At 38.7% G+C, this 27710-nt stretch overlaps 1 protein-coding gene across 1 annotated transcript in view; it reads left to right on the forward strand.

The window, feature by feature from the left end:
* Positions 1 to 258: 258 nt before the first annotated feature.
* rap1gapa (RAP1 GTPase activating protein a) overlaps positions 259 to 27710 on the forward strand; it is a 78506-nt gene continuing 51054 nt past the window's right edge. Inside the window, exons 1-2 of the mRNA XM_084099150.1 lie at positions 259 to 389; positions 16673 to 16708. Coding sequence (XP_083955276.1) covers positions 346 to 389; positions 16673 to 16708 — 80 coding nt within the window. The 5' untranslated portion in view covers positions 259 to 345. The remainder of the gene's footprint in view (positions 390 to 16672; positions 16709 to 27710) is intronic.

Below are 27710 nucleotides of genomic sequence, written 5' to 3' on the forward strand. Positions count from 1 at the left end.
ATGATCTATCAATCATGACATTATGAAGACATTAGTTGCTGCTCCATTTCTGCCTGTTTACAATAGTACTAAGGGAAGATATGAATGAGAAGTGGGGACCGGTTACCGGGGCGACTGAAAGTGGACAGAGCCAGCCTCTCAGTCCCTTATTTGCCAAGGAGGCGTGAGAGAGAGGGAGCCAGGGGAGTGGAAAGGAAGGACAGTGTGCTGCATGTGTACAGTTACACACGAAAACACACACACAGTCACAGACTACTCAGTCAGTCCAGGGAGACAGAGGCAGTGCTGGTGTCTCTGTAGAGTTCTGTCTCTCTGTTTTGCACTCAGCTGTATCCATTAGCCAAGATGCCGCAGAGAAAGAGGAGTTTCACTTTTGGAGCGTACGGCGGGTAAGAGCAAAAGCTGTTTACCAAAACATTTCACATTCACTTTTCTCTTCTTACTCTGTGATGTGAAGGGTGATTATAAAGAATCTGTCAGGATATCAGCCACAGTCTCAGTAGGGAGATATGATAACGGCATGTTTGAATGCTAATACATTGTAAAAGCAGTAGCACAGTGTAATCGCAACAAGCAGACTTGATTTCATCACTGGTATATATTTGAATGACAGGACTGCTCTCTCAGTGTGCAATGCATTATGTCGGCTCTGGTGAACTGCTCTCCTGCAAGTAAACCATGTTATTAAAGGCCATTATAACGGAGAGTGTAATTGAGTTTGTATTGAATTAGACACTGCGGTTGACTGAAGCAGACATGCATCCATGCAGAAACCTTGTGTCTGCGAAGCAACCAGGGAGGTTAACGTAATCACAAGCTGTTTGCCCTATCAATCCGGCCTTGAGAATTCGATTAAGCCCTCATTAAGTGATCTGTTGATTGAGTAGGGAGGAATTCAAACCTGAGTTTCTGTTCGACTGAATACCCACAGACTCCAGTGAGATTCCTCTGCCTGTTAAAGGATCCTGTCTGCTCAACAGGTGCAAGGCTGCCATATTTCAGCTCTGTGTTGTCAAGGACAAGTGTTATCTGTGCCTGCATAGCTGATCTGATCAGACCTGTCCCACCAGGACTGTCCTTAAATAGATGCATGCATTTCCATTCAAAGGTTTAGACACATTTGACTGAATTTATTTGTCATGGTCAGTTGATCTATAAAGGTGTATGCTTAAATGCTTGAAAATTGTTTTGGAGACCATTATAATTTGTGCCTGCACATGAATTTCTTTACAAAACACAAATCTTTATATATACTTATATATAACACTTTAATTCATGTAAGAGTAATACAATTTATTTATAAAATATCATTCAATGTCAAATGTAAAATAATAAGTTAATCTCTTTTCGCATTGAAAATTAAATACTGTAGACATTTAAAATAAATTAATTGCAACGAAATAATATTAACTTTTTATTGTATGCATTTTAAAACAATAATAAAAAAGTTCGGTAACACTTTATTTTACAGTGTCCTTGTTACATATGTTACTTGTACTTACCATAATAATTATGCATAATTACATGCAACTAACCCTCAACCAAATCCTAATCCTACCCTAACCCTATAGTAAGTAAGTAGCTGCTTAATATTACTCTTTACTTAAATATATAATTACACTGTAACAATGACACCTTAAAATAAAGTGTAACCAAAAGTTCAACTGGTGGTGTATACAGCACTTTAAAGGGCAGCTTGTACTTTTAAGTGTTTGCTTCTCTGACTTTGTTGATGGACGGGAATTATCCGTATTGATCATTTTTCTCATTTCGCTCAGTAAATTGTCTTTGGCTGTGTTTTGACATTTTCTTGGTTCTGAAGATTGCGAAATCTAAAAGACATCATTGAAAATTGCAATTGGTGTAGATAACAAGTTAACAGATTTGCTTGCAGGTGATTGGTGTTTACATGGCCTCGTGAACATGGACCTCTTTACAGAACCTAGACAAACGCTGAATAACTCATGTGATGTGATGTGTTATGTGATGTAGCTTCCTCACAAGACATAAAGAGTTACAGAACTGATTCCACTAGCCTTTGTTAGAATGAGGATATATTATGCAGGTTCAGGATGCGGATCTGCATGTGGAGGGTCCCTTTAGGTGACCTCAGAATGAGAGATGGAATCATTTTCTAAATTAAGTCTGGTGATGCTATGCTAGCATCTCTCTGGCCTCATTGACTCTTAATGGAGTCTAATGAAATAAACAGTAGACTCAGCCTTTGTCCCAGATCATGAAATGCTTTTTGTTTTCGTCTTTCTCTCTCCCTCACTTTGGCACCTGGGTTGAGTCATAGGACTTGACTCCAGAGCTCTGAAAAAAGACTCGAAGTGGACCTTGTTTAGAAACAGCCATCTGGAAAAGCTACTTGTTTTGCAACCAGTGGTGCCGATCGCTGGTTCTTGGAGATTCTTTATGCCCAATTTCAGTGTTCCAGTGGGGCAAAGAATGGGGCAGGAAGCGAACCGAAAAGAAGTGGCTAGGAAAGATGAACGACTTGAGTAGAAAAATGGCCCTTTATTCATGCCATTTTCCTTTGATTCTGCCATGTTGGGTTGTACATTGTTTTCCATACCACATATATAATGCAGATTTTAGTTAAATGACAAAGATTAAAGGTGCTTATCAGCATTAGTTTTTCTAATGGCATTTTGAAGAGGCAGCTGAACCGTTTTCATGAGGTTTTTGTTTTGCATTACAAAGACCACGTGTGCACCTCTCAATGGTCTGTGGCCACTCATCCACCTCTAAAACCAACACTAACCCCTCTGTCCTTCGTCTGATCTTCATCTGAATTTACAGTCACGTTCACATTCAGCGGCTGTATCGAAGACGTGACTGAAGATGGCTGGATTAATTTTAGTGTTATTTGAGGAGACAAAGACTGTTGATTAGTACTGAAGGGCAGCTGTTAGACGCTTCCTGTACATCACATGGATGGCTGTAATGACACATAACTCATTTTCAGCAGGGGAAGTTGTTAAGAATGAATTGCACCTGTTAATAGCATTGTTTTTTTTTGACCATACACTGTCTTGCTTTAGTGCCCAATTTTCTAAAGTGAATTTACCATCATATTGTCATCATTTGATGAATTAGTACTAGAATTGGTCGATAAACAATATACACAAACTTCCATTGTGTGCAGAAAATTCCGCTTTGCATTACAGAAATAAATAGAAAACGGTTATTTTATATTTTAATATATATATATTTATAAATCAAGCCTTGGTGAGCATAAGAGAATTCTTTCAAAGACGTAAAAAAATCTTACCAACCCTAAACTTTTGAACGGTAGTGTTTGACAAAAAGGTATAGATATCAGCAGTTTATTGGTTATCTGCCATAATGTGAAAATAATTGTATTTTATATAAATATATAAAATAATTATAAATATAATGCTGCTTTCTTACACGGTTTTCAACTAAAAACAGATACGTTTTTTATGGGTTTTGGTCGTTCATTTACACAAACTTTTGAAAACTTTTGAAAACGAGTTTCAAAGTATTTTAAACCAATGCCATTATTGTCTCCATGTAAACTTAACAATGGGAATTTGTGAAAACGTGACGTCATGGGTATTACGTGTTCAGTCTATAGGCGCCCAGTTTTTCTTTACAAAGTGACATCGGATACTACTGACCTGGCATGCGTAATACTGTAGTTTTTGTAGTTTTCGCAGATCCATGTGAACAGGGATCTTTTTGACGTTGTTGTCTGTTGTCTAAAATGCAAAGGAAACGTACCCTCAATCAGTACTGAGCGTAATTTACATTTATTTTGTGATTTCACCCCTAAGACCCTAGGTGAAATTTTCAAATGTCCCGGCTCTGACTGTCACACGTTTGATGCATTCCAACCCTCTGTGTCACATGACAGGTGCTGCTGCTGTCTTGATGAGTCTCTGCACCTGTGCTGTTGTGTAACACACAAATGTGGACATCACAGCTAGGCGACACACTTTGCTGAAACCTGAAGAACTGCGAGACAGTCTGCATGTGTTAAGGCACCCGTATGCATTAATCTGGCTGTCACATTGTAGACTCGCGGCTGGTACCGATGCGTGTGTCTTCAGCGTCTCAGTACAGTGCATCCACTGTACTGTTACTCTTTACTGTCTTTCAATGGCTACTTTCAGATGTTGTATGTCGACATCTGAGCTTACACTGGATATCGAGTCCTGCTTTGATTTTCATATTACGTATATCATTCGAACAAGATTCATTATTTAACAAGAGCACTGACACTCAAAGCACTTGGTCTTTTTTGCTGGGGTATCTTTCCTCTGTGTTCCAGAGTTATGAAAAATTGATGGGCGTTTATGTAACATTCTTGTTATGGTGCACAGTGTATTGGCATTGACTAGAGGGCCGTTCTCTCAGTCAACTTGATCCTGTTCCCCAGACAGCAGGTGTAACTCCTTCCTCCTTAAATGCTCACATTCTGAGACATTATATAGTGTATGTCAACACTGACAAACTGTTTCCCCACAAGACACTTGCATCATTTCTTAAAACAATCCAGAATGTGGAGTTTGAAAAGAAGAAACAACTTTTTTTTTCTGATGTAATATCTCAAGAATGTCTTATGTTTACTATATTGAGAGCATTATACTCTACCCAGAGTTCGCGTTAGACTTTCGCATTGTCCGTCATTTTGAAAAAAAATTCGGTCATAATCTATTATTGGCCTACACGTCATTTTTAATTTTCATATTTCAATTATATGAAAATGAGACATTTAATAGCTTATGTTTTCGTTCACATTCACGCACTTACAGGACAAGCGTATGCATTTAATTATTTATGAACAGAGACTGCGTCACTTTTCAGTTTTCATCATGCAACTGCAATAAATCGCAATAAGCTTTATTACTTTTCATATGAAATCTCCGCTTTCAAATTCTATCATTTTAATTACAAAATTCAAACAATAAATACCGTTTAATGTGGCCAAAGTGTGGCAGTGCAAAGCCCACATGAACCGATCATCTCTTCCTCTTTACTGCGTTACAGCACAAAATAGACAAGCATAAATATCTCGGGATATTTTGAAAGATACAGTACAACTTATTGAAATCCGTATCATGTCTCATGTAATCGCTTAATCAGTAAAATGACGGAAAATTTTCGGTTAACGCAACCTCTGACTCTACCCTTCAAAAGTTTAGGGTCAGTATGACATTTTTTAGACTTCCACATATTGAAAAGTCCAGTATGATTGTGTATTATCTATGTTGTTCATGATGTGCTTACAATTAAAAAGCAATCCATCCAATTAACCTGCTTAACATTCGTTTATTCACGAAGCGCAACGGTCCTTAACTCAGTCTGTTTGCAATCACGTCATTCTCTATAGGGCACAGCTGATTGGTTCCTGCTGTATCAGTAGCCAATGAGTTTGCTGCTCAATCTTCAAATACTTGGTCAGCATTTGCTGTAGCAGTTGCAGCGCGCTTTCAGAAACCCTCCATCTTCCCCAGCTCCACCTGTATATATCTGCTACGGGTAATTCATGTATGCTAGCAGCAGCAGGTCTTACTTGCTCACAGCAGAGTGTTGTGCATGTATTGACAGTAGCAAGTCCTGTACTTGCTCTGCGGCATCAGCAATAACCAACAGCAGCAGCAAAGCAGATCTATTCCACCAAGACAAAACATATCAACATTGTATCCATTACCATGCCAAACACTCCGAGAGTTGTCATGACAGAAATTTATTTTCCATCCATTCCATCCATCCAATCATAAAGTACATAAACTTTACATAAACTTTAACGCACACTTTATTTGTTTTAATAATTTATTTTGTTTCCATTTGTTTTTATTTTCTCATTCCTTTAGAGATGACCCGAACCATAATTGGATGAGGCTTGCGAATTGTGATTTCTAAATTATAAATGACATCCAGCAGGTTCATGTTGTGCTCACTACTCCAGTAGCCCTGAAGTGTTCGAGACATGATTTATGATGCGCCTGCACCATGTTGCTGTACCACAGGGATCATACGATAAGAAGTGATGGTCAACGAGCTTGTGTTAGAGCCAAGTCAGCTTTAATATCAGATTCAGTAAGTCATTTTATCCTGTGTAGCTCCACTAAAATATCCTTTACGGTCTCAAATATTGACAGTCTCCTTTGTATCTCATACTGCACCCCTCAGTCACTCAGAAACTTTTATTGCAGCGTTATAAATTTAAACTAACACAACCTTCTCGTTTCATATTGTGTGCGCCTTCAGAGGTTTGAGGGCAGCAATAGTACATTATTAAATTAATTCAGAAGATTATTCTGACAGAAAGGCCCCCGGCTCTCCATAAGGTTCAGAAAACCCTCAAGTTTATGCTCCGAATCCCAGTGATGAATTATACATCTTTTCTCTTGTTCCACAGTAGAAAGGAACGCAGAGACTTCCACATTCTAATAAGTCCAGTATGATTATGTATTATCTATGTTGTTCATGATGTGCTTGCAATTAAAAAAGCAATCCATCCAATTAACCTGCAACATTCATTTATTCACGAAGCGCAACATTCAGGAGGAAGAAAACTTCCTGACGTTGATAAGATTAAGTTCAGTGTGAACTGTTGAGTCACATTTTCAATTAATTTATAGTCGCAGATATTTAATTTACAATATTTGTGAAAGAATTTTCAGTGTCAAAAGATCATTCATATAATCAGGCAATTATTTGGCTTAATACGTCTGTAAATTTTAGCCTGCTAATGACTCAAATTTATCACGTACACTGTAATCCTCTGCGGCTATTTTGGCTCAATCGAAGGCTTTGCTTCATAGTTTTACCACACCCAGACATTTCCCCTTTATGGGGATTCTTTGTAACAGGAGGGGAGGTTAACATGAGTCCAAGGATGAAAAATATCAAGTTTTATGATTCTCCTCTGGGCTGCATGATGGGAGTTCTGATATATCCTCATCTTTTTATTGTCATCACTGATTTGCAGTGGTGGAAAGTAACTAATTACAAATACTTTCGTTACAGTAGGCTACTTGAGTAGATTTTTTGATTTTTTCTACTTTCTTGAGTATAATTAAATTGTGGTAGGCTACTTTTACTTTTACTTGAGTAGAATTAAAATAAAGTATTCAACTTCGCTACATTTATTTTTCACCAAAAGTACAGAGTACTTTGACAAAGGTGCCGACGGAGCAACAGAGCGAGCTTACATTTCACAAACACTTTTCAAACGACTGCGTGCGGTGGTCGGTGGAGGCTGAGCCCTCAGCCCTGCGCTTCAGCCAATAACAGACAGTTCTGAAGCGCTTCAGCCAATAACACAGGTCTGACTCGGGTGCAAAACCAATCAAAACTTCCAGTTCAGGTGGGGGGCGGGGCGTTCAAAACGCGCTTTGACATTCAATCACTGGCGCTCGTGTTTAGAATCCGTATTGCTAACGTTTCAATATTTTATTGAATATAAGTGAGCTATGCTCATATTCTGATTTTAAAATGTAATTGTGGCAACTCCTGAAATGGGTCATCCAATTGATATTACCAGAGCATTGAGCAGTCGAAGTAAATAAAAAACTCGGCTAATAACATGGACACCGTCATTGCTTGGACGGAGCAAGAACAATGTAAGTGTCTTGAAAACATTAACACAGTTCAACTGAAAGGTAAAGCTCGCCCTCTTTAACAATACAGTTAAACTAAATGTACGAAGCAAACTTTGTACAAAGCTGAAAAACCCTCAACAACAGTGAAATAAGATCGCATGATTTGTCTGTAAATCAGATGCATGTAAAAGCAATAGTAGGCTCCCAGCACATTTTCGGTAGAACGAAAAAAAAGAGCATTTAATTTAACGTTAACCATACCCCACTTAATTTTTTTTATTTATTTATTTATTTATTTATTTTTTACTGGCACTTTTTTTTTCATACTACATCTCTCTTTTTTATCGGACCTTTCACTTAACCTTCTTTGCTTTCAATTATGAAATTATTCAAATAAAAACATTCAAATGATCTTACCTGGACTTACTTTTAAAGATTAGTAATAAAACATTTTCTCTTGACAACAGGGAAAGCTAGTATGTTTGCTTAGCATACCGTCAAAAACTACAATTTATGAGTTTAATATCATGTTTTGCTTCAAAAATCGAAATTACTTGAAATTACTTCTGTGGTTTCATGTGTGAGAATATATTATTTTTATTAAATCCTATAATACAGGCTATGTTGATTAGCATTGCATTAATGGGTTAGTTCACCCAAAAATGAAAATTAGCCCATGATTTACTCACACATAATTAATATAAATGTCCTGGCTCCTCCAAGTTTTATGATGGCAGTGAATGGCTGGAAAAAAAATTAACCCCCCCCAAAAAAAACAGTGCATCCATTCATGATAAAAAAAAAAATACTCCACATTGCTCCAGTGGGTTAATAAAGGCCTTCGGAAGCGAAGCCATGGGATTTTGAAAAATACCCATATTTATAACTTTATAATCTAAAATAACTAGCTTCCGCCAGACAATCGTACGCATACTAAGCAAATTGACTTGCGCCACAAGAGTAACCTGTGACACATGTATGATGTAGAATGTAGGAGTATCGTAAGCTTAGACGCCTCTCGTGGTTTAAACAAATAGGGCTGTGCAACAAACTGAAGCTCCTCTTCTATAATATATATACGTTGTGCGTCGAGTCAGGGGTTAGTCTTCCACCGTAAATCGATGCGTATGGTCGGTCGTCTGGCTGAAGCTAGTTATTTTAGATTATAAAGTTATAAATATGGGTATTTTCCTTAGACAAACACATGACTTCACTTCAGAAGGCCTTTATTAACCCCCTGGAGTAAAAGTGGAGCACTTTTATCATGGATGGGTGCACTTTTTTGGGCTTCAAATTTTCTCTAGCCATTCACTGCCATTATAAAGCTTGGAAGACCCAGGACATTTTTTAATATAACTCTGATTGTATTCATCTGAAAGAAGAATGTCATATACACCTAGGATGGCTTGAGGGTGAATAAATCAGGGGCCAATTTTCCTTTTTTGGTGAACTATCCCTTTAAAGACATACATCATTCTTATGAAAATACCTAAGATATCGCTATCATGTGTTTGTCTTCATGTTTCTTCAGTCAAATGTCTCTATTTGCATGTTATTATATCCATATTGGCATTTCCTGAAACGTCATAAGTGAATCACTTCTATGAATCTCACTTGTGGACTTTCTGCGCGAGGTATGAATCAGTGTGTACTGGGCTTCCAGTATGAATGAAACAGAATTGACATGAGAGTGTTTAGTGCTCCATATCGCTATCATCTCCCCATTTTGGGTAAAAATAGAAAAATAATACTAAAGTACTTTGTAACGTAGTTACTTGAGTAGTTTTTAAGCAAACTACTTATTTACTCTTACTTGAGTCATATTATTTTTCAGTACTTCTACTTGTACTCAAGTAAATTATTACTTAAGTAGCAATACTTTTACTTAAGTACAATTATTTAGTACTCTTTCCACCACTGCTGATTTGTGCATAAACATTGTAAATCCCATGAATATAGCAAACAATAAAATGTCTAGATCTGTCACATAATTTACACACAGGTTGATGGCACCAGTGTTCCCTGCGGGCTTCAATAGTTTGAATCTCTCGTGGTCTATTGAGTGATGTGCCGTTTATGTGTTTGAGCTACTGGGGCTTTTACTGTTTATTTGCGGATATGAGGCGAAGCTAATTAAACCGGAGTGACTGTGAGCGTCCCTGCAGCACAAACGTCAAGACTGACAGTAATTATGCTTTGTAATCTACACACAGGAAGTCTGTCTCCTTTTGTCAGACTGATTATGTGGATTTGTTTGATGTTTGTGGACTGGTCTTATAAATGGATAAAAGCATAAAATAAAAACCTACCAGGAAAAAAACAACAAAAAACACAACAACAAAAAAAAAACAGCTGTTGAGTTTGTTAGTTCACTGTAAGATGACAAAATGAGTGTAATTTTAAAATATTGTAAAAACGCTATGTTTTTAGGTTAATAGGTTAACAGTAAATTCCTGTACTAAATACAGGAAAAACTGTAAAAGATCTATCTGGTCATTTCATGTAATTTTTTACAGTAAAATACTGTTAAATGTACGAGTAAAAAAAGGCAAATCAAATTTGCTGTGGAAAAACTGTAAACTGATATTCCCAGAATCCTGTGTGTGACACTTCACATTTAAAAGTATTTCATTTAAAATAATTATGTTTCTTAATAGTTTATCACATCTTCTGTTGTTTAATGAATGTTATTGCATTATTTTAATGTCAGGTGTGTTACTATGATAGTGTTTTGTGTTTGCGTGAATGACTGCATTCTGTATGTTAGTATAACTCAGCTTGTGATGAACTTCTTCATGATTCTTCATGTGGCTTCTTCATTTATCACCTGCATTATTATGGTGGTTGTCAGTATTAAAGGCAGAGCCGGACAATAACGGAGTACATTTACTTGAATACAGTACTTAAGTACAATTTTGAGGGATCTGTACTTTACTCGAGTATCATTTTTGGGGAGTACTCATGACTTTACTCAAGTACATTTGAGAGGCAAATATTGTACTCTTTACTCCACTACATTTCTATCCATAACCGTGAGTACCCGTTACTTCTTCTAAAAAAAAAAAAAAAAAAAGGAAAAAAGAAACATCTTGGAAACCCTCAATTTGTTGTTTCCCTCTCAAATGTGATTGGATTATGCAGGCGCCACTGATTGGGACAGCCTATCAGCAATCACCTTCAGCTTTCCGCCAAAGTCAACTCCATGGTCAGATTTAGATAAGAGACGAAACCATGGACTAAACAATGGATGAAGACGCAGCAGGTCCATCCCGGGAGCGATATTTTTTTTTCCAGGATGGTAGGGGAAGACTGATGAATATTCATTAGGGAAGTCATCCCTGATTGGTCTTAACCCCAGTGACGGGTAGGTTTAGGGGCGGGGTTAGGGGTAGGTCATCAGACCAATCAGGGATGACTTCCCTAATGAATATTCATGAGTCTTCCCCTACCATCCTGGGGAAAAAAATATCACATCCCGGGAATGTGCCCGTGCCCCCACCTGGCCAGACTATTTCAATTTTCTGAACAAGTTAATGATAGTTTTCGCTTTGCTGTGTTTGCTGTGTTTACCAATGTAAGCACTGTGGCAGTAGTAATGCAATATTTAGAAAATGTACTCTTGTACTCTTGATACTCAAGTACTTTTAAAAACATGTACTTTAGTACTTTTACTTAAGTAGACATCTGACTGTAGTACTTTTACTTGTACTTGAGTAAAATTTAGCAAGGGGTATCTGTACTTTTACTCAAGTAATGAAGCTGTGTACTCTGTCCGCCTCTGATTAAAGGTACAAAATTGATTTTAGTAGCAGTGTGTGTTTTTGGATTTACTGGTTTAAATAGGAATTTTCCTATTTGTAAATTACAGTTTTATACTGTAAAATGTACAGGTTGTTCTGTAAATATGTTTACATTTTTACTGTATTTTTTATTTAATTTTTGTAGTAAAAACAACAGGCTAAAAAAAAAAAAAAAAGTGTTGCTCTAAACCTGGTCGAGAATATTTGTGTACACTTGAAAGAACTTATTATACCTTATAGTATTATACCCAAAAATGAAAACATACAATACAAATTTGAATAAAATATGGTCATTTGTATAGAGTCATTACTGTCACATCCACCGTCTGTCATCCTCATCTGTCTCTGCACTACACTCCCCAGAATCCTTCTTGGCGCACACCTGCACTCACTCTCATCTAAGTAGTAATCACCGTCACCTGGATCCCATCACCAGCTCACCTTTATATTCAGCACTCAGTCACTCACTCTTGGTCTGGTCTTGTCAATGCACGTCTCTACATTGATACACAGACTCGCGTCTCTACATTGACACACAGACTCCCCTCTTGTCATCCGGATACTTACCTGCTTTCCCGATCTTCTTCAGCCTGGTTCATCTGTCATCTGCCATCTGCCATCTGCCTTCATCACCTGCAATAGAGACATTATTATCATTGAGTTAAGTTACCATAGTTTGTCTGTTATCTGCATACTCACCATTCTCCACTGGATCCGTTCCGTTCTGCAATAAAGCACTTAAAACTTACCTCCTTGTCTGCTTCCTGTACGAAACCTGACAGAAGACCAGACCATAATGCAGAGCACTACGGAAACTCCTAACCTTTTCCAGAATGGTCGATCTCTTGAGGAATATGCAGAGTTGGATCTCTATCAGGATGTGAGCTGGGAGGAGGAGGCTCTTAAATTGCACTTTTGGAGTGGACTAGAGGATCCTCTCGCCCAGATACTACTGCTTGACGATACCCACTGGACATTCATGGAATTCGTTGATCGCACGCTATGAGTGTGCGGTTCCTCCCTCTCCGTGGGAATCGCCCAGCCAGATCTCCACATCCAAGCCGAACCAGAGTCAGCCGTCTGCCAAGCCTATGTCCGAGGTTGATGACTTCAGTGATCTTCCTCTCATCGGTCCTGACGAGCCAGAGCCAGTTGCCTGCCCGCCAGAGCCACCAGTCATCTTCACTTCCTCACCCATCCTCATCCAGAACCATATCGAGCCTTCAAGTGTCTGTCCAGCTGAACCAGAGCCTGCAAGCGTCTGCCCAATCGAACCAGAGCCTGCAAGCGTCTGCCCAGTCGAGCCAGAGCCAGCAAGGGTCTGCCCAGTCGATACTGCTCACAGCGACTGCCCAGCCGAGACTGCTCACAGCGACTGCCCAGCTGAGACTGCTCACAGCGACTGCCCCGCTGAGACTGCTCACAGCGACACCACAAAGCCCTCTTCACCGCTGGTCCCGTCCAGCACAGAGCCTTCACCGCTGGTCCCGTCCAGCACAGAGCCTTCACCGCTGGTCCCGTCCAGCACAGAGCCCTCTTCGCCGCTGGTCCCGCCCAGCTCAGAGCCCTCTTCGCCGCTGGTCCCGTCCAGCTCAGAGCCCTCTTCGCCGCTGGTCCCGTCCAGCCCAGAGCCGCTTTCGCCCCCTGCCTCATCCAGCCCAGTGTCAAAGCCTGATAATTTCCCCAAGGAAATTTTGGGGGGGGGGGGGGCTATAAGTCCTCTCCGCCATGGCCACCCGAAGGGTCCTCTCCGCCGTGGTCACCTCCTCAGCCTGCTTCACCTTGGCCGCCTGAAGGGAAGTCTCCGCCATGGCCGCCCGAGGGGTGGTCTCCTACTCCGCCATGGCCCCCTGACCAGTCTGCTCCGCCATGGCCATCTGGACCATCCTGGAGTCCGTCCATCTACACCCGGTCCACCTCCCCATCACGGACTCCAGGATGCCCACCCCCCCCCCCCCCCCTCCCGTGTTCTGCTGCCTTCGGCGTGGGTCGCGCCTTGCGGGAGGGGGGAGTAATGTCACATCCACCGTCTGTCTTCCTCATCTGTCTCTGCACTACACTCCCCAGAATCCTTCTTGGCGCACACCTGCACTCACTCTCCTCTAAGTAGTAATCACCGTCACCTGGATCCCATCACCAGCTCACCTTTATATTCAGCACTCAGTCACTCACTCTTGGTCTGGTCTCGTCAATACACGTCTCTACATTGACACACAGACTCACCTCTTGTCATCCGGATACTTACCTGCTTTCCTGATCTTCTTCAGCCTGGTTCATCTGTCATCTGCCATCTGCCTTCATCACCTGCAATAGAGACATTATTATCATTGAGTTAAGTTACCATAGTTTGTCTGTTATCTGCATACTCACCATTCTCCACTGGATCCGTTCCGTTCTGCAATAAAGCACTTAAAACTTACCTTCTCTACTTCCTGTACGAAACCTGACAATTACGTCTATTTGGATGTATTTGGTCCGTTTCATGACCAATCATCACTCATGTCAAACCTGATGCATGCTGCCAAATTTGATTTGAAAGTTACTCTAACATCCAAAACTTTGGGGTCGAAATTAATACTTTTATTCAGTGAGGACATATTAAATTGATCACAACTGGCAGTAAAGACATTTATAATGTTGTAAAAAAATTATATTTCCAATAAATGGTGTTCTTTTGAACTTTATATTTATCAAAGAATCCTAAAAAAACAATTGTTTTTTATATATAGCCTATTGCAGCATGAAAATCCTCCATTTTGCAAATTTTCCATTTAGACCCATACAAGGTTGGAACGACATGAGAGTAATGATCTTTTAACTAGCTTTAGTGAAGTGTGAACCAAAGGCGCATACTTTAGGCTTGGTGCCTGAAGGCAACAGAGCCTTGAGCCAAGGTCTTCACTGTTGGGTCACCTACATTCAATGGAAAAATTTAGACAGCCTGATGTGTTTCAGTTTGGCTGAGGGTTAATGAACCTACTGAACTGTTATCAGGGTTCATTTTTGTTCCAATAATAAAACTGTGAAACAAAATCTCTCTTTAACTGAGTGATGGATCTTTTATCAGACTTTTGAAATGACTTGGATTAAGGAAGCCATCTTTTGTCTCCCTTTGTAGTACACAAAAAATATGAAACAAAAAAAATAAGCTATGAGTCAGAGTGAAGCTATAAATGAAATAAAGTAGTGACACTGTTGGTGTGAGGCTCTTTCTTCTTAGCAAAAGGCTGTGCTGTTTTTAAGCCGCCTTGCATCATGAGAACTACGATCTTGTGACTGACTATTATATTCATTATAAATAGAAAAAAAGATTTGTGGCATATTATAATTTCTAGCATTATCAAGGCAAAATGTTAGTATTTTCAATGCTAGTCAATGCATTATTTACAGTGTTCAAAGACACATTAACAGAGAGAGTGTATTGCCTGTGAAATAAAAACGGAAACAATGACCTCCCCTTTTGAAACCACACACTGCCTCCGCTTTGTCAATAGCATCAAACATGTATGGACTTGAGGTGAGGATATACTATAAATAAGCAGGAAATGTAGTTTTGTATTTTAGCACTGTACCTCTGTGGAAATGTGTTTGATGTACTTGACTCTGAGTGCCGCTAAAGGGGTCAGCATTTAACATCAGCTTGTCTTATTTGAAAAGAGAGGCTGTCAGAGGACAATCAACATCTGTGACATCGATTGTCCCCTTGCCTGAATTTGATAGCAAATTCAAAGTCCACTGCTGTCAACAAAACACACACACACAGCAGTGATGCTTTCAGTCCATTTACATTATGTTAGTGCTTTTGTGTCTAAGAGCAACAACCCTGCATCTATTTCTGGCTCCGGGTCAGGAATACCTCAGATGTTAGCTGGTATAGTATGAATCCTGATAGTATGCAGCCTAATCCATGACAGAGAGGTTCTTGGAAAGATGGATTGCTATAAAGCTGGGAAGCTGTACCGCCTGTCTGACTGAACGGGGGGATGTACACTTAAAGTAAAACACACTGGAGATGAGAATATCTAAATATCAGCAGGGGAAACACATATAGAACAAATATATATATATATATATATATATATATATGTGTGTGTGTGTGTGTGTGTGTGAATACACACATATACCCTTGTGAAAAAACCTACACCAAATTGTATTTAAAATACGTTTATTTCATACTGAGTACAAATCCATTAACATATTTACTGACATATCGCTTTAGACTTACTGATATAAATATTATAATTAAACTTTACTTGGAATGCTTCTTTATTGCACAATGCACATTTCTAAATGTTAAGCCTAGTGTGTTTTCATATCACTATTAGTAAGGATAGTAGGATCACTGTATAATATCAGTCTTTAAATGCAAGATATTTAAGTGTACCTTAAGTATATTTGTTTCACTTCAGCACAGTCAAATATACACAAGTATATCTTTAGTTGACCTGAGCACTATTTCAGGATAACTAAAGTGCATTAAGTACAAAATTAGTTTAGTTTAGTCCAATTTAGCAGACTTTAAGTATACCAATTTAGTGTACCAAAAGTACAATTGCAGGGTATTTATATTAAGTACATAAATATGTAAATGTATTTGTAGTATACTTAGCATAAAATAAATATATTTAAAATATATTTTAGTATATTTATTTTTCACTAGAGTTAGTATATTGCTGTTTTCAGTTTGCTTTCCATGTGTCGTACAGTTAAGCGGTTTTAATGTAATGTGTGTTGCTGTAATGCAGGTAAGAAGTGCAGATTTACAGTGCAATTCAGTTGTCAAGCGAGTGTTGCATCACAACACCATCTGCTGGTGGCCAGGATCATGTGAGAGTCAACATTTTCCCCACACAATGTGCATTGGCAGATTTTTCATGTAGTAAAAGGCAAAAAAGTAATTTATTAAAATATTAACATCTGTTTTAGTCACTGCTGACTGTTTTTCATGTAATTTTTGATGGTACTTGATTGCTTTCAGATGTTGACTGTGGTGAAATGGGTCCACTTTAGAAACAAATCACTAAAAATGTATTTAATTAAAAAACTACAACAACAATGAATGCTGTTTTATTCTACATGGGAATGGTCACCCCCTTATGATGGCTGGCATATTGAAATCATATGACCAGTTCCCGCCCTGTTATATTCCCACCCTGTTTTTCAACTAAATCCAACAAAAAACATTTGTTATGCCAGGACAGTAGTTGGTATTCAGACCACCAGCTGTACTATGTTGAGAGCACAGGTGCACGAAATTGAGTTTTTAACTAAAATTGTCTTTTGTCCTTTCAGAGTTGACAAGACATTTTCCAGAGCCAGAAGTTTGTGGTAAGTAGGCTACTGTCTTTTTCATTTAACATAGCCATAGCCTGTTCAGCCGTTCCAGAAACCACAAGCTTTTATGCTGTTTTGCTCAGGGGTATCAGCCTGGAAACAGTTACAGAGGACAGACAATTTCTGTCTGCTGTAAGTGACTTGGAAGGAAACCATCCAAAGCCCTTTACTGTTGTAGCTGCTTCTTCCTTCATAATGCCATTTAGATTTCATATGTATTTTATTGCCAATTTAAAGCTGTCTGTTTAAATAACCCCTCTGGTTACTGTTGCAGGGTTGTGCACCATTCAGAATTGAATTTAGAAAAAGCATTTTAAAATTTAATTCAATTCCTGAGTTTGAATTAATTTAATTTAGTGAAACATGATACAGAATTGCTTTACAAATTATCATTCAAAGGGATTCTTATAGTTCTTAACATTTTTCAAAGAAATTCAAAAAGTTTGAACAATTGTAGACCTGATGGACGGACGGACGGACGGATGGACGGACAGACGGACAGACAGGCAGGCAGACAGACAGATGATAAATAGATGGATAGACAAACAGATAGACAGAGAGATAGATGGATGAATGGATGGATGGATGGATAGATAGATAGATGGATATATAGGCAGATAGATGTATACATAAACAGATGGATAGATGGATGGATGGATGGATGGATGGATGGATGGATGGATGGATGGATGGATGGATGGATGGATGGACGGACGGACGGACGGACAGATAGACAGATAGATGATAAATAGACGGATAGACAAACAGAGAGATAGATAGATGGATGGATGGATGGACGGATAGATAGATGGATACTAACTAGGCAGATAGATGTATACATAAACAGATGGATAGATTGATGGATGGATGGATGGACAGACAGATAGATGATAAATAGATGGATAGACAAACAAATAGACAGAGAGATGGATGGATGGATGGATGGATGGATAGATAGATGGATACTATAGGCAGATAGATGTATATATAAACAGATGGATAGATTGATGGATGGATAGACAGATGGACAGATGTACGGATGGACAGACAGACGTATAGATGGACAGATTGATTGATTGAGAGATGGATAGAAGGATAGATAAGATAGACAGAAAGAAGGATAGATGATAGATTGCTAGACAGACAGACAAATTGATACAGACGTATAGACAGATAGATAGACAGATAGATACAGAATCTAATTCCAACTGATGAGATAAAAGTCAGTTCTAAAACTCTAACCTGTGTACTGTTGGTTTCTTAAATGTCAAGACATGTTGGGTTGATCGACTCTGCTCAGGGAATGTCACAAAGCTGTACAGAGGGAGGACAGACAGATGAAGTGTTTTTGATGCATGCAGTGGTTTTGGGACGAGAAAGGTCCGGAGCGCAGAGGACATGCTGCAGTCTTGTTGCCACAGCGACAGCAGACAGCTCTGCAGTGTTGGCAGGACAGAGTCGCTGAGGCACACATGCGGCACTCTCACGCCCCTGTCTGTGTGAGTGAGAGTGTGTGCTGGCAGGCCGTGTGTAAAGGTCTGCTCAGGATGCCAGGTGCAGATGGACAGCAGCCTGAAGGTCAGTCCTAACAAACCCATCGGATAAACCAGATTCCCGGCTCCGATGGCATCCGTCCCTCCACGTGTAACCTCAGGACCGGCCTGCATCAGTCTACGCCTCTCTATCTAACAGCTTGTAGGACGAGAGACCTAACGCGTCCATCCTTTTTCTCCTGAAGGCACAGAGCAGTTGAGGACAACTTGAGGATAGATCTTCAGACTTATGACACTGACCTTTGATGGCAATCACAGCGTTTAACATCACGCATCAGTGGCTTTGTGATGGGATTTGACAGTCAGTCTGTTGATGGAGCTGCGGTTTGTTTATTAACTTTTTGGAGCTTGTGCGAACAGGATGCAAAACTTTCTCTATCATCAGCTAATCTATGAACTTAAGTAAGGCAGAGAACTCACAAGTATAGAAAATGTATCATTAGGTGATATCTTTTTTTATTCTAACTGTTAATATAGGTAGTAATTCATCAAAAAGATATGCAAATGATACATATTTTGAGTCTATGGATGAGTCTGGGAGGAAGAAGACACTTAAAGGAAGAAGACTCATTAGCTTGTCAGAGCAAGACAGGATCTGACTGTTCTGTGATCCAGAAATAGGTCATAATCCCATCTATAGGCCCTTTGCAAGTGACTGCCTGAGACCTTCAGTAAGGAAGACCTACAGTATCTCAATTAGCCTGACAGATCCACAATGCCTTGCTCTCCCTTTCGAATCAGGAGGCCGAAGAAGTTCTGGTGAGTTTGAATTTGGAAGGGTCTTTCAATGGCCGATCTGAATATGAAAAGAATGTAAATTTTTCACCAGCGGTGCAGCGAGTGTTTGTTTAATGGTCATTACGTGTGGATTGTGCTTTTGGACGTGGCATACATTAGCATGAATGGATTTAGATTGGTTTGCTTAATGAAGACACCTTGCTTTGCGTCACAAAGCAATCTGTGCGTAGATCCAGCAGGAATGCTTCAATATTCAGCGATGATGCTGCATTAGACTAATGGTGCTGCCTACTGTGTGTCAATCAAGAGACTTTTATCTGTTGATAAGGCATCTTTATCTCCCTGTCTCTTTCACTTGCACTCTCACATTCAGACTATTTCTCTCTCTTTGTAACATATGAGCAATCTAGGTCACTGTCATTACGTGCATATAACAGCATTAGCTTTAGGTCTTGGGTTAAAGACGGCATGAAATTGCCTGAGTAGCATAGTTTTCGTTCCTGTGTCGATGCATTTTGTATTGAAATTAAGTTTATATTATTGAAGACATATTGGAGGCATCCTCTCTTAAAAAAATAGCCAGTTGCCTTGTTTGTCACAGCCATGAACTTTGATACTTGCTAGTTGCTAGTCTGTTGTATGTAGCATTAGGGACATTAGGGCAGTAGGCCTGTCTAAAAAGAAAGCTGACCTACTCTGGAAATGTCAGAAAAGACTTTTTAGCAAATATTGAGGCATCATTCTTGTTTTAAACTGATTATTTGGGTGCATGTAAACATAGCTGTTGTAGAGAGCATCTGATTGGATGAAAATCTGAGTAGTGTAGGGTGAGTCATCAGTATTTTGGGGGGGTTTTTCCCAGAAGAAAAAGAATGAAAATAACAGTGATGTGTTAAGTGTCATTATAAGACGCTTAACAAATCACTGTTTTGGTCAATTAGAACTAGAACTATTGCAAATCATTTTCAGTAAATGAAATAAAATATAAAGATGAAATTACATTTAAAAAACTTGAACGAAAATTTGAAATTGTCTTTGCAACTAACTAAAATAAGTTTAAGTTGTAGTATTAAAATGATTAAAACTGAAATAAATTAAAATAAATTAAAGCTAATTAGAATTAGCTTTAGTAGTGAATATAAATAGCACATATGGAAGCTTGTTTCCACCACAGAATAAAAAATAAATAAGGTAATTGTGACTTTTTAATCTCACAAATCAGACTTTTTTCTCTCATTTTCGAGTTTACATCTCGCAATTCTGAGTGATATTGAATTGCATGATATAAAGTCGCAATTGCAAGTTATCAAGTCAGAATTGCGTGACATAAAGTTGCAGTTGCAAGCTATAAAGTCAGAATTGCGTGATGTATACTCACAATTCTGAGAAAAATCTTTTTGAAAAATCTTCTGAAAAAGTATTTTTTTTCTTAAAAAAATAAGTAAAAAAAGTAAGTTATCTCCAGTCTTAACCAGAATAGGTTATATCTCACAATTCCAAGAAAAGAAATCAGAATTGCGAGATATAAACTCGCAATTGCACGTTATAAAGTCAGAATTGCGAGATTTAGACTTGCGATTCTGATATAAAAAGTTTCAATTATCTTTTAAAATGTTTTATTCTGTTGGGAAAACAAGCTTCCATACATAACAAAATGACTTGTTATTAAGATGAAACTGAAAATATAAATATACTATACTAGTATAACTAGTAATATACTATAAAATAGTATAATAGTATATAAATAATGCTTAAATAACACTGTAAAAAAATTTTAGGCTAAATTTTCATTAAAACATTATTATATACATTATTATAAAGGGATAGATAACTCATGTTATATGTCATACAGTTTTTGGAATGAAATGAGGTGAGTAAATGATGACAGAATTGACAGAATTTTAGGGTGAATGATCCCTTTATGTTTGCTGCTGGGTTTGCTAGGATCAAACTCCAAACCTTCTCTTTCTCCCGCATGTAAATGAATACTCCAGCTGCATGTTTTTTGCAACTTTGTACCATATTGTCTTCCCCTTCACAACAGCATCCCGGCCTAATACCAGACCAGCGCTAAATCCGGAAGCACTTAGCGAACAATACGGCTCTCATATTTCAGGCTGCTGGTCCCACACTATATCTAACCCCATCTCAGGTCAGCTAAACCCATTCAAGGTCCAGAGACTCACCTCTCTTCCAGTAGTGGAAATGATTCATGCGCTGTAGATATTTCCAATTAACTCTTTTATTAATCTCTGAATGACCTGCGGCTATGAGAAGGCGGCTGACATTCTGAGGGGATGTTTGAAAGCAATCAAGTGTCTTTCCTGTTGCCCTTTTTTTACTTCCCTAACATCAAAGATACATCCATGGCTTTGATAAAGTGCAGAAATATATCATGTCAGTATATCATTTTACTCTTCTTTCATCACAAAGTGTAGGTGTCACAGTGAAGAGAGATGGTTTCCTCAGACTTTCCGCTTTTAAGTCGCAGTCAGTCTTTTCTATTTCACGTTATATAATTGAGCACATTTGTCTAACCGATGTAGAGCTGAGTTCTGTCTGGCATTATTAAATGAGACAGAGATGTATGAGGACTATTGTACAATAATACAGGGCACACATTGTCCCCCTGTCCCAGACAGCCCTCTGGGAAACAGGTTGTGCGGAATGTTTTTGTCTGTATTAATTATTTAGCACTGTGTTGGCAATTTTGGTGTGTTCAAGTCCTCCTGGGAAGTTCGTATTTACAAGTTGATAAGTCGAAATTATGTATGTTGTCAGGTGCATTCAGATCACTTTGGTCAAAGCATGTATCACATATAAAGTGTCATATACAGACACTTTATCCATTAAGTCCTTGAAATGCAATGTAAGTCGCTTTGGATAAAAGCGTCTGACAAATGCATAAATGTAAATGTAAATAAGTCTCGGAGAAGCAGAATGTTCTTAAATACTTTTTTCCTAGTGATGCTTCTGAGATGTTTGACACTTTTTCTCACTCAGACTCTGTGAGCTGCCACGATTCAATGTTTTAGACTAGAGAAGTGGGCTTTGTTGAAGTTTAGGACTATATTTGTTTAGTTTTTCACAGTTTGCATGCAGAAGAACAGCGTACTGGTGAGTCTGCATGATCTCTTACACTCCATTATCTGTGTATGTATTTATGTGAATCTATTGGCTAGAGTTTCAAGGAGAAGGGAGGAGAGAGCTGTCAAACTTAATCAGCCCAGACTGTCTCTGTGTGTCTCTTACATGCAACTGTCTGACTAAATATAGCAGCAATGTGACAAGCCAGTCCTTGATTCGCTGAGACAATATTTATAAATGGAAACCCATCGAAATCACACGGTGCACAAAATGCGTATTAAAAACAACCTGACGCTTCCATGGCAGGTCAAGATATGCAGAAATATGCACTCTTCAGGTGTATTAAAAAGCTTTTATGGTGATGAATACACCTTGATAATACCTTGAAGTCCTACAGTATCTTTTATTAATCGCATATTCCGGTTAGGCAATTAAAATGTTCTTGTAAACATGCATATCTGCATGTTTAATCCGTATCTCTGTTATGCATAATGAGAATCTGTGTATAATGACTGTTATCAGAATGTTAGAGAGGTTCTTAAACAAAGAGAAGATAAGTCATCACTCTTCCTTTTGTGGCGTAGTTGACGATTTTGTAAGTAGCAAGGGAGCTTTAGAGTTACGCAGTAAAAGACGGGGACACATGAATGCTCACACGTGTCATCAAAATGTGCTATATTGTCACAGTTTGAGAAGATACATTGACTCACAATTTTGGGTCACAGTTATTTCATTGGAAAAAAAGGAATGTCATTTCAATTTATGGGGAGCATTAGCGAAGACCCACAGTCAGCATTTCTCCAAACTCAACATTTGTACAGGCAATAACTCCAATAAGCTTTTTGCTCTACTTCCACTAGATACGGTTTCCTATTATCCCTTAAGATTGTAAAAAGAATTTGCAAAGCAGTTAATTTCTAGAGAAGATGAAGATATATATAAACCAATATCCACTCTTTTTTGCTTTTTCAGCTCACACTGAGATCTCTATAGAGAAATATATAAAGTCATGTGAAATGATGATGGCCTGGGCCTGGGGGAAAGCAGCTAGTTTATTGGTGTAGATACCAGCACACATAAAAAAATATCAGACCCGAGCATGCTGTGATGTACAAGTTCCTCCTCCTCAAACTGAAGATGCCCATTTGGGTTAATTCCATCAAAATACCTTCAGGGCCAGAGTCACCATGGGGTATTCTGATGGCAGAGAAATGGGAAGATGAGAGGCATGTCAGATTGATGTGCCACGCATCAAAGCTCAGTCCAAGCTCACTTCTGGAGGTTCACTCATCTGACCCATTACAGACTCAGCAGGCAGGCAGCTAGTGGAGGGAATTATCTGTACCCACAGAAACAGCAGTTGTGTGGTCATGTTTAGACCACTAAGATGAAGAAATAAATGTGAAATTCAGATGGTGTCATGATTAATATAAATATGTCAAATTGCATATAAAATGTAAAATCATTTTATTATATTATATCTATGGCATGTTCACACAAGTGATCAGGGCCCTTGAGGATCTTTCTGCTGTTTTTCAGATTCAGTAGAAAGGTCACTTTAGTGTCGAAAGTTATTGTCACTATGGCTTTTATTGTCTATGCTGCCTGTGAACTGTAAGTGTCTTAAGGACTGTTTCACAAGTGCATGTGTAATAATTGTTTATGGTTCACTGAACAAGCATGAAAAACTACTCAGATCCCCAGGATGCTTCTAGCCTTAGCAGGTTGAGGAATGCAAATGTAATAGGCTTAATATCAGAACAGCAACCAGTGTAAGATTCAGATGCCTTTCTTACTGCCATCCTCTGGGGCCTTTCTTACATTTTCTGCTGTTACAGGACCGTCTGCAGTAACCTGATAGGTTTATACTTTTTCTGGTTTTCTTTTCAATAGTTCCACATAAGAGCAGATTTAATCCAGAAAGTTTGGATTAAAAAAAAAAAAAATTCTAAATTCAGAATTTAAATCTCTGAATGAGTTGCATAATGTATTTCAAACAGTTGCTGTCTGTCAACGTGAATGAATTAGGAGTTAATTTCAGATGCTGCTGCTTGAGTTTTTGCAGGGCCAGATGGAGGCAGGTGATGTACATCCATTCCCCATCTGTGTCCTCCTGGAGTGGGTCATTTGGGTTCTCTTCCGCTGAGCCAGAGAGAGAACGAGAGACTTTAATTGCTGTAAATGGTGGTTTGGATACATGCTTCATGAGACATCTCATTCTCTCTCTCTCTCTCTCTCTCTCTCTCTCTCTCTCTCTCTCTCTCTCTCTCTCTCTCTCTCTCTCTCTCTAGCTGAGAGAAGCACTGAGTCATGGTGCATGCTCTGGACTTCACATCCTCTTTTTGCAAAAAACAAAGATATTAATAACTTTGTTCAGTTGTGACAGTGGACTGTTTAGTCGTTATGTGAATGGTTTAGCCCAGTGCCTCTCAAATGGTGGTTCATCAGGGAAAACAATGCATAATGGAAGACAAAGAATGCAATATAATTATGCACAGTTAGGATATGCTTAACTCTATGGTATTTTGGAGCAAATTAATCTGTCACATGAACAGATTAACTTTTATACTTTTTTTATATGTAATATAGCCTATATAATTTTGCTACTTCGTTCTCCACTTGATGTCCAAATAATTTCTTGGACCTGAAGCAAAACCACTTGAGAAAAATCCTATCTTGCCTCATTTGCGTGAATTATCATAAAGCAGTACAGGAGATTGATGAGATCAAATGGAAAAGGTGAAAGACAGACTGTCTTTTTATTTATTTATTTGTCATGCAGTGAATCCCAAAATTGTCTTTCTGTGGATGTTCCCTTGTAGATTGGAGTTTAATAGATTTGATTGATGTATGCATGTTGCTTTAGGGAGGGATTAACAACAAACAGGAGGTTGATATGTAGGCTTACTAGTCGCTTTAAGGGAAATCAATGTTTACCGATAATGAAGTGCATGCGCTGACTGCACCTGCTCGCTTGGAGGATGGGAGTCCATATAAACATGTGTCGTCTTCCCAAAGGGTGTTTCCATGTCAATGGGACCTTCAAGTCCTGTGTGTTTATAGCGGTCGTTTCCTGATCACACAGCATCAGGCCTTCACGAGTTACATCATTCTGCCCCTGAGAGGATGAAAACATGTCACTGCGTCATGTGGTGCACTTGTCATCCAGCCCCTCTATCACCGTACATTACTAGACCACAGTGGGAGATGCGATAGTATGATTATATTACAGCTAAAAATAAAAGCCCATCATCGGACTTATCCAACAACCGGATCATGCAAATTGTATAGAGGTGAGATGTGGAGATGTTTTTTTAAAGCACACCACCCACATATGAGATGAGGTCAGTGGCAGCAGTTGTGATCCTGTTGTGTAAATGTTTTGAACATGACTCAATTTTACTCCGATGGAGCTAGTGCTAATCTGAGTAATGTTTTCTTCACAAATGCATAAGGGAACTGGGGAGGGAGGAGGGAGTGAGAGAGAGCAATGGGGTTCTTCTGAGGTTATGCAGCGTGAATTTTTCTTAAAATACATGCAGATGAGTTTTGTGGCTGAGGCTTGTGTTCTGGGCTTTTTTGTGTTTTGTTTTGTTCTTGTAATTTCGAAAAAACTGTGACAAAATCTATGTCAGAAAGATAAGTAATTTTACCTTGGTGACAACAAAATTTGCAACAACAGTGTTTAATCCCAAATCCCAAACCCAAATCTTTAAGTTTGCAAGGCATAAAAAACATGACAACTCTCGGAGTGTTTGGCATGGTAATGGATACAATGTTGATATGTTTTGTCTTGGTGGAATAGATCTGCTTTGCTGCTGCTGTTGGTTATTGCTGATGCCGCAGAGTAAGTACAGGACTTGCTACTGTCAATACACACACAACACTCCTGTTACTCACAATACTCAGACCTGCTGCTGCTCTACAATATAGCATACATGAATTACCCATAGCAGATCTATACAGGTTAAGCTGGGGAAGGTGGAGGGTTTCTGAAAGCGCGCTGCAACTGCAACAGCAAATGCTGACCAAGTATTTGAAGATTGAGCAGCAAGCTCATTGGCTACTGATACAGCAGGAACCAATCAGCTGTGCCCTATAGAGAATGACGTGATTGTAAACAGATTGAGTGAGGACCTATCAGCCTGCACCATCTAGAGTTTCATGACAGAACTTTGTATGTCTATAATCAATAAATGTACGGCAAAGTAACAGTGCAGCGCAAATGACTTTTTCTCACTCTTGGTTTTTGTATGTCGAATGAAAGAAAGAGTGGAATATAGTGAACTCCTTTGAGATTTTTCCCTCCTGTGCTTAAGTTTGGGTTGTCACATTATTATTCATATATTCTAAGACATTTTGGATTATCATTTGAATAGATTAATATTCTTGGAGTATGCAGGCATGGACTCCTGGAGGAAGAGTCTAAGCCTTTAGTCAGAACGGCACAATGTATTAGTAATGCTGCTGTCAGAGATTGCCACTTCATTCAAAAGCATATAAAAGCTCACCTACACAAATCCAAGTATTGGTTTGAGATCTTGTGGTCTGTGCGATTCAGTTTACAATTTTTATATGCCAAATATATTTTTAGTCTGAGTCATTCTGCTTTTGTTGTTTTGTCTTTGTCTCCCTAAAGACAGATACGGAGTCAGGAACCGAATCTATTTTATGACAGAAAAACAGCTTTTTCTCTGAGGCTGTTGTCTGAACTCACTAACCGATCTCTGTTTTAACATCATTTTTGTACTGCTCTCCACCTCTCAGAGGACAGATGGAGATGCTGCAACACCTGCAAGGCTCAACGGCCTCCATTAGAAGTGGTTTAAGTTATCAGGGAGAGTAAGAGATCAGATATGAGCTGCATGACAGCTTCTGGGCAGTCTGAAAGGCTCCGTGTGAGATGACAATTTTATATATATTTTTTTTCCCTCCTTTTTTTTTTGATGGACTTTGATTTTGACATAAGCTGTGTTGTCTTTTTATCTGCCATCTTCAACATTCTAATAACATTCTAATAATAAATATGCCATCTTCATATTTTCTATCTTCAAATTCTATATAGCAACCCTTTCAGTAACATGATCTTCTTTATTCTCTGAATGAGTTGCATATGAGCCATGTGTTTTTTCTGATTTCCAAGTCCTGCAGATTATGCTCACTAATCCTGCGTTATCTCTTTGAGTTATGCTGTGGACAGCAGTATTTTGCTGTCATATGTGTTGTCTTTACAGACATCTGATGCAGTAAGGTGCTGTCTGTATGTTTACCTTGGCTTATTTGACTGGTTGTGTTTTTAGAAGCATCTGAAAGAAATGGTTCACCCAAAATGGGTATTCTGCCTCCAAATTGGTAAGTTGTTATAAATTTGTATGACTTTCTTTCTTCTGTGGATTCAAGCATCTTGAATGGTATATTCAAATCGATCTTTGTGGATTCATGTCCGATATTAAATAAATCCTTTTTTTTTGTCAAATATGATTTATTAAAGACAAATCATCCTTTCAAGGTGGGTCTTTTCATTGAATTGGTTGATCTAGCTCAGAATTTAAATACAGTGCAGGAATCATTTAGACCACTTTAGTTACAATAGTCACAATATTATTGTTTTTACTGTA

The sequence above is a fragment of the Abramis brama genome (assembly GCF_963993115.1).
Source record: "Abramis brama genome assembly, chromosome: 22".
NCBI classification, from domain to species: domain Eukaryota; kingdom Metazoa; phylum Chordata; class Actinopteri; order Cypriniformes; family Leuciscidae; genus Abramis; species Abramis brama.